General features: G+C 35.4%; 1 protein-coding gene across 1 annotated transcript; it reads left to right on the top strand.

Annotated features, from left to right (window-relative positions):
• The first annotated feature begins 7664 nt into the window (after positions 1 to 7664).
• On the top strand, positions 7665 to 10827 carry LOC121996245 (NAC domain-containing protein 17-like). The gene is made up of 6 exons (XM_042550148.1): positions 7665 to 8081; positions 8487 to 8764; positions 8880 to 9209; positions 9573 to 10101; positions 10200 to 10262; positions 10347 to 10827. The coding sequence occupies exons 1-6, from the start codon at positions 7856 to 7858 to the stop codon at positions 10733 to 10735; spliced, it is 1815 nt and encodes a 604-aa protein (XP_042406082.1). The 5' UTR covers positions 7665 to 7855; the 3' UTR covers positions 10736 to 10827.
• The last annotated feature ends 2167 nt before the right edge of the window (positions 10828 to 12994 follow it).

Genomic DNA, 12994 nt, shown 5'->3' on the forward strand with positions numbered 1-12994 from the left:
AACTTGAAACTGAGTGATTATGGGTTTCATCCATAACAAATGTTAGATCTTTGAACGAACTTTGATTTAAAAAAATATATCTCGTTCTAATATTTGAATAAAAAATGATGACCTTATGAATCAGGAAATTAACACATACATATATATAATTTATCGTAAGGATGTTAAAATCAGACATGGACACCATATATATATTCACTATACTATTCTCTTCTATTATATGTCAACTTTTTAAAAATTAATCCAAATCTCTCAGTCCATCAATAAATTTCAATCAAAACTTATTGACACACATTGAAAGTTTTGATCGGGCAGATTCCAATTGCTATAAGTTTCTGAATGCCCCAAATATATACATGTGCCCAGAAATATCAGCTCTAAGTTATTAATCACAATGATCAAAGTTTTTCAAAATTTATAATTTAAGACAATTGACATATACATATAATTTATCGTATCAACACCATATATACCTTTCAATACATTATTCAATTTTTAAAAATTTCAAATCCCTAGATATATTAATGAATTTTGGACGAAACTCCTATGATTTTTTATTGTACTATGGAGTCTAAATATATCATTATGTATTAGTTTAAAAAATTAATAATAAAACAACTTAACACAACAACACTGTCGTTATTTTTTAAATTTATTAAATTGGTAGTAAATTAAATTATGGTGTTAGATTTAAAAATTAGTGCTACCGTGGTTATTGTATGTATATACGTATGGATGCATGTAAATGAATTAGAAAATTTTAATTTAAGAGACAAAATTGAGAGAATAGTTAGAAAAAATAAAGAGTTAAAACGTCTTTTGATATTTTCAAGACTGGGGCAATTTTGACCATCTCAAACTTTGAGTGCGTTTTTTTATTATAAAAAAAAATCCTAATTTTTTAAAATATCAAAACAGCTCGTATCCTTTTTTTCATTTTAAAAATATCCTAGTATTTTATCTAAATTATTAAAATAAAACTACTTCTATTTAACGAAAATTATTATATACATTTTACTGTATATTAAAAAAAATTAATACAATTAATCTAATTTAATAAAAAAATGTCTGAATTTAATCGAATTTGCTACAATAACGGTTGTATTTAAAACTACTATAATATATGGTAATTTTAAAACTCTTATACATAATTTTAATTAAATTATTTTACATTGTAACACTTTTATACAAAACTACTCTTATTTAATTAAAATTATTATACGTATAGCACTATTATATTAAAAATAATAATAATAAAATTATTCTAATTTAATCAAAAATCATTCCGATCTAATCTAGCTTTGTGTTTAAAACTACTATATAACATATAATAATTTTCATAAAAACTCTTATAAATAATTTAAATTAATTTTTTTATATCAAAATTGCTATTATATATATATATATAAACTAATTATAGCAATTTATGTATAAACCTATTACACGTTGAACCAATTTAAAATAATATAATTATAATATATAATAATTTTGAATAAAATTACTACACGTAGTAATTTTGGTTGAAATTATATAATAATATTAAAATGTGGTATTTTAGGATGAAAAATATGATAGAGCATAGTTAATATTTTTAATTAAAGTGTATATTCGATGAAAATAATAATAAAGGTTACAAAATAAGATTACAAAATTTAAAAGAAAATGAAATAGTGGGTGCTTAGTTTTTAAAAATTTCTTTTGAATTTTTATATGAAGAAAAAATAGTTTTTAAATAATATTTTTATTCGAATAAGTGATTATTTTTATATTTTATAAAGTTAAAAAAAATATGTTTATAGTCCATTTTTATCAATTTAATTATTTTATCCTGTAAAATTAAATTAAATGTTTATAATTTCAACTGGTTTTTTATGGTAAACATTAAAAAATATATCAATTTAAATATGTAATTTATATTAATATGATTATTTTTATACTGCTATATATATCTATAATAAAATTATAATTTTTGTAAATTTATAATTAAATAAATTTCTATGAATATAATCGTCTTTTAAATAATAAAATTAATTTTTTTACTAATTAATTTTTTTAATAAATCAAATTAACTAATCAATTTATTTTCTGTTAATTTTTATATATAGATAGTGAATGAACTAGCTATCGGTGAATTGGCATGAATGTTGACTTTATCATTGATCCTGGCGAGAATATGAGAAGACAGGGTCGTCGGAATGATGTGACTGGAATGTTGACCGCATCTCCACGACCTGGATGGTGAGTTATCTTCTGTGTTGACTAAGTCGTCAGAAGTCCTCTAGTCAATAGTATCTGTAGCCAACGACTAGGTTCCCCAGTCCCTGGTACCTCGATGCTCGAAGCGGGTCCCACGAATATATGAGCAGTCGTATAATAGTAGAGATATGAAAATGCACGAATAATGAGTACAAGAACGTACCTTGGCCCCGGGGGACGCCCTCGAATGGATCAGTGAGCTGGTCGCGAGGCTGATCGAGTCGTCGCGGCACTGAAGGGTAGATGAGTGTGAGTCAGCTGAGGAGCCATGGGAGTGACGACATGGAATCCGGTGTAGCGCGGATCCAAAAGGCGGCATGTTGGCCGAAATAATATGACGATGGCTCCTGAGCCGGAATACTACAGTGGCTCGTGGGTCGGGACACGTCACGCAGGCCGGATAATACCAGTAACTCACAATCGTAATAGCGATACAAAATACAACGACTTGGTGGTCGGAACACGACACAGTGCAAGACGCAAGTCACAAAGGTAAAGTGCAACAGCAGTAGCCCGAAGGCCGGATCAGCGATGGCTCGGGAGCTGGCTCATTGCCCGATAGGAGTGCCAATAGAAACGATGGCGCTGTACCCCCTCGACGAAGGTCGTGGGGCGGCTAGTGGTTGTCGCTGGAGGTGGCATCGGAGGGCAGCCTCAGCCACTAGAGGTGGCGGCAATGGCTGCTAGACTCGGCGGCGGCAAAGGCCACTGGATGTGGTAGAGCTGCTGGGGAGGAAGAGGACTGCGGACTCCCGATCTGGCCGGCGTCAGAGACGACAAAAGGAGGCGTCGGTGCCAGAGACGACGAAGGGGGTGTCGACCTCAGAGAAGAGGGGAGGTGGCGACGGGTAGTTGCTGGTGGCGAGAGAAAAGGGAGAGCATGGGTGGTGCCAGAGGGCACGCTACGTGAGGAAAGCGGCGCCGAGTCCATCTGGTGGCGGCGTCGCTAGGAGGAGGAGGGGAGTGGCAATCGCATGTGTGCTATGGAGAAGGCGACGCTGATGCATGAGATGGCTCCCGCACGCATGAGACAGCGTCGTGAGGGCAAGGGGCTACTGGCATCGGACTTGGCTGGCGTCGGAGGCAACGAAGATGGCCAAGTCCGTGCATCGTCATCCTGGCGGTGGAAAAAGCACGGAGGAAGAAGAAGATCCCCTCTGCGTGAACAGTGCTGCCTTTTAAAACAAACCCCTACTCATGCCCAAATACCGGAATACCCCTCTTCTTTTCCTTAATTTCCTTTGGGCCCCTTCCCCAATATATCCGCATCAATCATCATTCGCTTTGACACCATAAAAATTTGTAGGAAGATTCGCCAAAGCTTAGGGAGAGAATACTATAAAGAGTGAGTTAGATTGATGGTTAGGGGTTCTCAGCGCAACCACTCTAATACTCAAGTAAAATAAGGGAGAATGAAGATGAAGATGAACATTAATTTTACCTTTTTTGGATGCATGTGTACTTGTGCTTGTAGGAGTGAGTAACCTTTTATAGAGTGGCAGCAATACCCTCACGTTCTTCACATGTTTTGAGATCCCCACTAACATTACTCGCATTTCCTGAAATAAATGATTATGTGCCCAACTCTTTCGGATTAAACAGTCACATTTCTCACGTTCTCTAAAAAAAATAGTTATATTGTCCCTATCTTTCGCGAGCAACGGTACAAATACGAAGCTGGCTCAAGGCCAGCAGCAGCACGAAGTTGGGGACAATCCTAAAGCCAGGAGTGTGGAATCTAGGTTGATGTGTAGTTAGGAACAACATGAAACAATAGGAATACTTGGAGCTGGGGGGCGATCATAAAGTCGAGGTCAAGCAAAGTCGATGACGACCTAAAGTCAAGAGTGGCATAGACTTTCTGTCGACTTTGACTACCACCTCATTAGTGAGATCATTGACCCTTGATTATATGTCACTCTTTGATTATCTGTTATATAATATAGTATTTAAAAAATATATATAGTTTAAAACGGCCTTTAAGATAAAAATAAGAACATCGTTTTTTAATGAGGTACATCAAAACTAAGTTGTACTTATCAGATGTGCTAATCTACATTAGCCATTTATATTTTTGAATATTATCAAGTATTTTGGTGATTAGCTTTGTTAATCAGAATTTAAATTGAATTATAAAATGCAATGTTGTTGACTCATGCCCAATACTACTGTGATCAAAATATAACAAAACAAGTTAATTGATTTTTAAAAAGTTAAAATTTAGTAGTGTGGAGAAAAGTTAATATATTTATGATAAAAAATATATATTGAAAAAAAAATCTTAAATGAACATCTCAATGTATTTTTCATCTTAAAAATATTCTTATTCAAACACTATTATAATTTAGTCCAAACCACTGCACCTTAAAATAAATTACTTTATATAATTTTTATCTAAATTATTTTGATTTTTTTTCGTTGATATTATTTATGAGTACTAGATTTGGGCCATAAACATTTTCTACCAACTATTAGATTAAATTAAAAAATACTCACAATAGATGATATATTAACTCAATATTCTTAAAATCAACTGTCTATTAAAAAATTCATCTGCTAATCATTAAAGTTAGGACTCAATCCTTAAATATTTAGAAATAAGACTATAAATGAGCTAAACATTTGTGAATAAGTTTGGTGTTTAGTTTGGTAAGAATTTGTTTATGTTAGTTCAATATACATAAAATTAATTAAACAAATAAGATTGAATAACTATTTAAACTAAATGAATAAGCTTGAACACATATGTATTTAGCTTGTTAACGTTCATGAACAATGTTGGTGAACAATATTTATGAACAATGTTGATGAACAACGTTCGTGAACAATGTTCGTCAATAACGTTCGTAAACAATACTTACGAATCATATTTATTAATATTTTTTTTTCAATATGTTGAATAAATAATAAAATAAAATAAAATAAATAAATAAATTTAAATTATCAAGCTCAATAACCAATCAACAACTAAAAATTTCAAACAATCAAATAACCGTAATTGAGAGCTTAATAATATCTAAACGAACCAAACTTGAACCAAGCTTAAGCTAAGGTTGAATTGAGAGCTCGATAATATATAAATAAATCAAGCTCAAGTCAAGTTTCTAATAAGCTCAAGCTTATAAAAAATAGATCAACCCAAGCTTGAACAATCATTTCAAAAATTTAGTTAATTTTAAGCTCGACTAGACTCAGCTCGGTTACCTTATAAAATAAGTTTCAACACCCTAAAATCCGGCTCAGCTCATTTACAATCCTATTTAGGAGACTGAAAAGACATCCTATCATTGCACCATGGTCTCAAGGGTAAAATTACTTCAATATTTTTTTAGTCGACGTTAAGTATCTAATTTACGTTGATTAATCCTAAGATGATAAATTCAATCTCATAAAGATTTTCTATTAATTATTAAAGTCAGTATGATAAATTAAAAATGCTAACTGTGAACGATGTATCAATGCAATATTTATAAATCAATCGTTTATTAAAAAATATTTATTTATTAATTTACTAGAAAAAATCACCCGGCAAAAAAAAAACACAATCAATACTATTTTAATATTGATCCTAATATATATATATATATATATATATATTTTTGGACTTGGGCAGCTCCTACACTGTTGGATGTTATTGCTCACCAAACTTTTCATAATTTACAATTTTCGCCTTAAAAGTTATTGTGTCATAAAAAATGCCATGGAGCTTAAGTAGCCAAGTCAACGATTCTCTTGGGCTGAAACCTGATTCAAACATTTTGACGCTACCAAAATTACCTTATTACCCCCCAAAAATGGCCACTTCGCCCATGCGTCCAACCGCCAATGTTGACTTTTGCGGCGTTAAGATAGGGGGACTTTTTCATAAGCTGTGAGAAATTATGGGTCGAATTGCCATTTTCACGGGAGGAAGTGGATTTGTGCGGAGGCGGATTAATTATCTGCTCCAGAGCTTCCCGGTAGTTTCCTGGCATCGCCAGCCAACCAAATCCAGTGACGGCGTCCTACGACGACTAGGGATGACAATGAGTCGGGTTCGGGTCGGATTCTATATCCTCCGTACTCATACTCATCGGGTATAGGATATCCAATGGGTATATCCATACCCATTAAAGGACCGAATATATTCTATACGTGTAATTTTTCTTCTTTCTATCGAGCTATTATCATTCAACAAAAATATATTAAAATTAACATCATATTAAAATATATATATATAATTAAAAAAATAGATTAAACATCTATATAGGCCTACTAATATTAACAAAAAATAGTAAGTTGATTTTAGAAAAAGAAAATTTTCTTTAATATATGTATATATATTATTTAATCGGGTATTCGGGTCGGGTATCGGGTATTGATAGTCCCTCCATACCCTCCTCCATTCGGATCGGATGTCGGATCCTCCATCGGGTTCGGGTGGAATTGCCATCCCTAACGACGACGCAGCTAATGCAACGTCGCCAGTTGGAAAGCAGTTCTCGGTATCATCCCTCGGATGTTTTTAAATTTTATAATAAGATATTTCCTAACTAAATATTTATAAATTTTACCTATTAATATCACATTTTTAAATATCTCAAATTTTAAAATTAAATAATTATATTTTATTAATTTACATCTAATTTTATAATAAAATAAAATTAATTATACTTATTATTTTTTAATTTAATATATTTCATCAATTAATTAAAAAACACAAAACACAACAACAACGACTACATACGTAAAATTATGCTCAATAATTTCTTAATCCCCATGACCTATGCTAATAATAAGAGAAGTGAGAGACTATTTAAAGAAATATTCCCTTTAAATATTTTTATTATGGATGATAAATCATTGTCCAATGTTATTAAAAATTTTCACTGACCACTAAGATAAATTAAGAAGTGTTGATGATGGACATCTTAAAAATCTAGCAATCCTTTGATTACGAGTCCTATTTGAATTTTTTTTTATAAATTTATTATAACTAAAAATTAAATTATAAATACTTAGATTATAATTTAAATATCTGTATTTTGGAGTCATATACTTTGTTATTACGATCAACCATAAAGATGTCACAGACCACATTAAATACAAAATATAATTTTAAAATAATTAAAAAAGTAAATTATTTTTAATGGCAGATTTGACCAGTCAAATTATGGCTAAAACCTTGTCACTAAGTCATTCACAACGTGTGCAATTAAACATAACTTCATTTAATATAAAAAATAAGAATTGCAAAAACATCTAAATTAAATATATAAATAAAAAGTAATTATTCTTGAATATAATTTAAATATTTATTTATTTTTACCTTCTCGAAAGGAGCGTTTTTAATTGAAAATATATAAAATCTTAAGGGGTATTTTGAGTTGTTGACAATTTTCTTTTCTAGTGCAAAGTGATAAGAAGAGGTAGAAACCACTAAGCTTAAAGCTTGGATCGATCGAGAGGGAAGAAAGTCGCGACACGATTCCCTTCGGCTCCTCTAACGGATCGCCCTCTCGCCCCTTCTCCTCTTCCTTCCTGTCTGCCAGGAGGGTGGAGGGACCTCGATCAACGGTTGACTTGCCGAAGAATCGCCTGCGAGAAAAGCGGATAGGGGATGGGCGCGGCGAGGGATGTGGCTGGACGTGCCGATGACCTTCGACCGCTGGCGACGGATCCCGTTCTAGGAGAGTCCAAGTGGTGGCCGCCTGGGTTCCGATTCCACCCCACTGACGAGGAGCTTGTTCTCTACTACCTCAAGCGCAAGGTCTGCGGCCGCCGCATTAAGCTCCCCATGATCGGTGATGTCTACGTCTACAAGTGGGAGCCCTGGGAACTCCCTGGTATGCTGTGTTATTTCTTTGCTGATCTGATGATTCTTCTATCTTAGTCTTCTCATCTGAATCAAGCGGATCGTGAACACCAGATTCCAAGGTTAAACTAGTCAACGACTTTCCTTTTTTTTCTGCCCTATTTTGTAAAGACAGTGAGTTTGTCATAGGGAAGGCTTAATTGATCTCTCGATTTTACTTGAACCCTTCAAATTGTGCCTTTTATCGAATTCCTCTTTTTAGTCTCGGATCACCTTTGTTATTTCATTTCTGATCGTCTGAAGTAGAAAATGTTGTCTTTAAAGTTCTCCTCATTTATTCAAAAAAGAATTGCAATGTCAAGTTTCTCCAAAGTTGTTGTTTTTTTTCGTTTATTTTTCTCGGCTGTCTAAATTTTCTCTTTGTTTATGTTTGCAGCGAAATCATTATTGAAGAGTGGTGACAAGCAGTGGTACTTCTTTAGTCCGAGGGATAGGAAATATCCCAATGGATCAAGAGCCAATCGGACTACAAATTGTGGTTATTGGAAGACCACTGGTAAAGACCGGACCATCTCTCAGAATTCGAAGGCCATGGGCAACAAGAAGACACTCGTCTACTACCATGGACGTGCGCCTAAAGGAGAGCGCACAGATTGGGTGATGCATGAGTATACCTTGGACGAGCAGGTGCTCTCATGCTATAACAATGTGCAGGCAAGTCTTGGTTGAAGAAAGAAGAAATTTTGTCATAATTCTTGGATAGATTTTTTTTAAAATTTGTTTGCTGCATAATTTTTAACAGTTCAATTTGAATTCTCAATATGTGCAGGATTATTATGCTCTCTACAAGGTCTTTAGGAAGAGTGGACCTGGTCCTAAGAATGGGGAGGAGTATGGAGCACCCTTCAGAGAAGAGGAATGGGATGATGACGTAATGGATGAGAGCTTCAGGAGCCTGGATAACACAGAATCGCAAGTGAATGATCAAAGCACTGCAGTGCCAGTGACTGAGCCTGTTCAGGATGTAAACTCTAGTGGCAGAATAGATGATGGCGGGAACACTCTTCCAATGAATGAGTGGGAGGATCTTTTGCTAAACTTAGCTGATGAGCAAGACGCGATCGGACAGTATTCTGAATTTGCTGCACATGCTGCCGAGGTAATCCTGATTTATTTCTGGGGTTTTGCTTTAACATTGAATTTAGTCTCAAGTAATAACTTTAATAACTGATGCACGTAAAGCACACATGAAAAAAAAAATGCAACACGAGCTGTAATCACAAGAACCAAGCACAAGCATTAACAGACACAAATGGCACACTTTATGCAATCATCAATGGTGTCTCCACTCTATGGTACCATACTTGGAAGCAAGCAACATATGTACACTTGCCTTCCTTTCAATCAAAGGAATAAGTTATTAACACATTTTAGATCAATGATTCTTTGATATCCTGATTGTTTAACTCAATTAGTATTGGTATATAGAGTTGGTTTCTGACTTGGTCCTTACTTTGTGCAGATTGATGTTGAAACAGAACTTGGAAAGCACAAGTCATGTCTGCCTTTAACTGAAGCTAGTTCTTTTGAAGACAGTATCATTTTGTCTGAACTGAGCACCTTGGAAGACAACTTTCTAGCACCTGAACAAGTTTCTTATGCACATCCTGTTGAAAGTCATGAGATGCCTTCATTAACTTGTAACCCTGATCCGTCTCTACTGCAGACTGATGAAGAGTATGTAGAAATCAAAGATTTAATTGATCTAGAATCCATCATACTTGGCGAGGAAAGTTTATGTAACAGAGACCCGGTAGATGGCCCCGATGGTTTATATGGATATGATGTTTATTTTGATTCCCAAACGATCTTTGAAGATTATTATGATCCGCTACCTGTAGCAGCACACAACTCATATCTTGATGATTTTGGTGGTGATGGAATACTAAATCAACCATGTCTCACATCTTCTGAACTTTGGAACCATGATCATGGTGTCGCCGTTTCAAACACCAATGCAAATCAGATGTTCATAGAAACATCAACTTCAGGTGCTTAATCAATTTGCTTTTACATGATTCGGAATTGCAGACCTCTTTCTGTACATAGTGTCAATAATTCCTAATGCCTTCTTTCTATATATACCCAGATGGTGCTTATGCTTTTCCTTCAACAAACACTAATGAGGTGTTCTCGGCAATGCCAACTTCAGGTCTCATTATATGATTGTACGACTTTAGGCAATAGAATGTTTCCTTGTGCAGTTTCTCATTTGTCACTGCTACTTGACGCACAGGTGTGGAATACGCTTCTGCATCACCCAATATTGAGATGACACAAGGGCAAAACACCCATGTTGGACATGACTCGGGATCATGGATCACTTCTGCACTCTCAACCTTATTGGATTCTGTGCCCAGCAGTCCTGCACTGGCATCCGAGAATGCGTTCATCAACAAGGCACTTGAACGTGTTTCGAGTTTCAGAGGAGCGCAGATTGGACTTTGTGGTGCAAGCACTATAACGGATGGACAATCTTCTACTTCAAGAAGAAGACAGTTCCACAACAGTAGTTTCCTTTTTGTTTCATTGCTGGTTGGGTTTAGTGCCGTATTCTGGCTCTTCATTGTAGGTGCTTCAGTCAAACTGTTCAAGGTGTTTTTCTCCAAGTTCAGTTCCTCTTAGAAGTGGGAATAAACATGGATAATTTACGGCCTGTAACCATATTCATGTATCGTTTTATTGATGATGTAATGAGAAAGGAAGTTCTAGTTTTACTTCCAGATTTAGTTGGCTTGTGTTTGCACTAAAAATCAGACGCTGAATTTAGCTTCGGTGTGGTCTCACAAAGCATTTTATTGTGTTTTTGCTGTTGCAATGCTTTGGTTGATGGTTGTCGATAGAGTCTCGCTCTGCCGTTGGCGTCCAAGGCAAATTTTATTTTTCAATAGAAATTATATATTGCCGTGTAAAATAAATAAGAAACTCGTATCTAAGGAAGGGCAAGAGCCTTTTTAAACGCCCCCGTTCTTAAATTTTGTCAAAATCGATATCAAGATCCGACAGAGGATCCATGCTTAACATAGACATCATTGGCGACTTCTACAGGAGAATGGGAGGACAAGAACGAACAAGAACAAATCATTGCTTCTAAGATTCAAACTCTTGTTCTACAGTTCGTAAATTAAGATGGTAAACTCGACCAGCTGCAAACCATCGAATCGCACCATGAATCAATGAATTAATTATTACTCAAGAACAAAACCTTTAAATCCTTAAATGCAAAAACATTCCCGACTACATCATCACAAGGACCGATTAATTACATTAATAATTTGCTATTAACAACCTAAATCCCCCCAAAATTGTTCATCGTGGGAACAGAACAGCATACATAGCACGCGGAGCGGTATCGTAAGCTGGCGTCAAGGTCGGCCGATCGCGAAGCAGAGTTCGCCGCCGCCGCAGCGGAAGGCCCACACCTGTAACTTATCACCCTTCTCCAGCGCACTCCACGCGCGGAAAAGCTTGAGCTCGTCGCCCTTGATCACGGTGCCGCCACTGCCATCCCACGGAGTCAGCTGCAGGAAGCTCACGAACCCGCACGGCACCGGCAGCCCTTCCTGCGCCCGGGCGTGCATCCACCTCCCTGCGTCTCCGCTTCCTCGCAATAAACCACGTACCAAGGCATCCACCTGTTAGAAATTGTTCGAAATTAAACTTGTGTTGAGCGTTTGTGACTTATTCAAAGGCTGCGATTATATTTTGAATGAGAAATTATGTTGAGCAGTTGCGACTTAAAAAGGTTACGATCATATTTTGAACGAAAAGTTATGTTGAAAAGGTGTCCTTAATATTTATAAATATCGGGAACACATTGGAGTTCAAAGTATATAGAAAATAAAAAAAAAAAAATCAAATCTGAAATCTCCTAATTATTCTTAAAATTTTGAAATACATTTTTTAAGTTTCAATGGTATTCTTTCGTTTTTGCTATACAAAGGATACATAAGGGTTGGAAAATCCTATGAGCTATTTGCATTTTGAAAACCTAATAGTAATCTTGTAGAGAGTGCAAATATCACTTAAGGACGTGAATTATTTTCATGGTTCAAGCTAAAGTTTGTTTTTTTTTCTATATTTATTTACTTTTCTATTTTCATCTCCAATGTTTTCAGATACGTCCCAACAATCTCAAGCGATATTATTTTCAATAAAGTTGATGAATCAAGACTTAGTTGGATTGGATCATTTTGATGGAACCAATTTCACCCATTAGCAAGGCAAGTTGAAATTCTTGTTAACAGCCCTAAAATTTTTTTACATTTTGAATCCTGAACATGAAGAAACTCCTCTAGCGACACTCGAAGATACAGATGAAAGGAAGGCAGAAAGACAGAAGAAAAAAAAAAAAAAAGGATGAATTGATATGTCAGGGTCACATTCTATGATTTTGATGAATAAATATGAATGAAAAAGAGGTGGAAGAGAAGAAGTTCTATTGTGTATGAGACTTTAGTCTCACATTGGGAGTTTCTTGACATCTTTGTTGATTTATATTGATTCACATACATTGAAGATATGAACAAATGCATGGAGAAAAACTCTTTCTCACGCGTGGGTGTGTAAGGGGGGTGCAAATTCAGAGTTCGGATTGCACTGAACAAGTTTACTCGTATGCGGCGAGTAATGGTCATTAATCGACCATTAACACTGCCATCCTATATAAGGAGGCTCCTATCATGGACAGAGAGACACAACAAAGTTCACTGCCTAAGTCGATCCTCTCGGCTGACTGCCTTCTCGGTCTTTTCCCCGCTCGCTCAGCCGATCCGCCCATTCGGCCAATCTGCCCTCTCGGTCTTTTCCCCGCTCGAGCTCAGCTGTTTGCCCTATCGGTTCCTGTCTGCATCGACTGATCCGCCGTCTGACCTATCTGCTGCC

Source organism: Zingiber officinale, chromosome 6A (assembly GCF_018446385.1).
Source record: "Zingiber officinale cultivar Zhangliang chromosome 6A, Zo_v1.1, whole genome shotgun sequence".
Classification (NCBI taxonomy): Eukaryota; Viridiplantae; Streptophyta; class Magnoliopsida; order Zingiberales; family Zingiberaceae; genus Zingiber; species Zingiber officinale.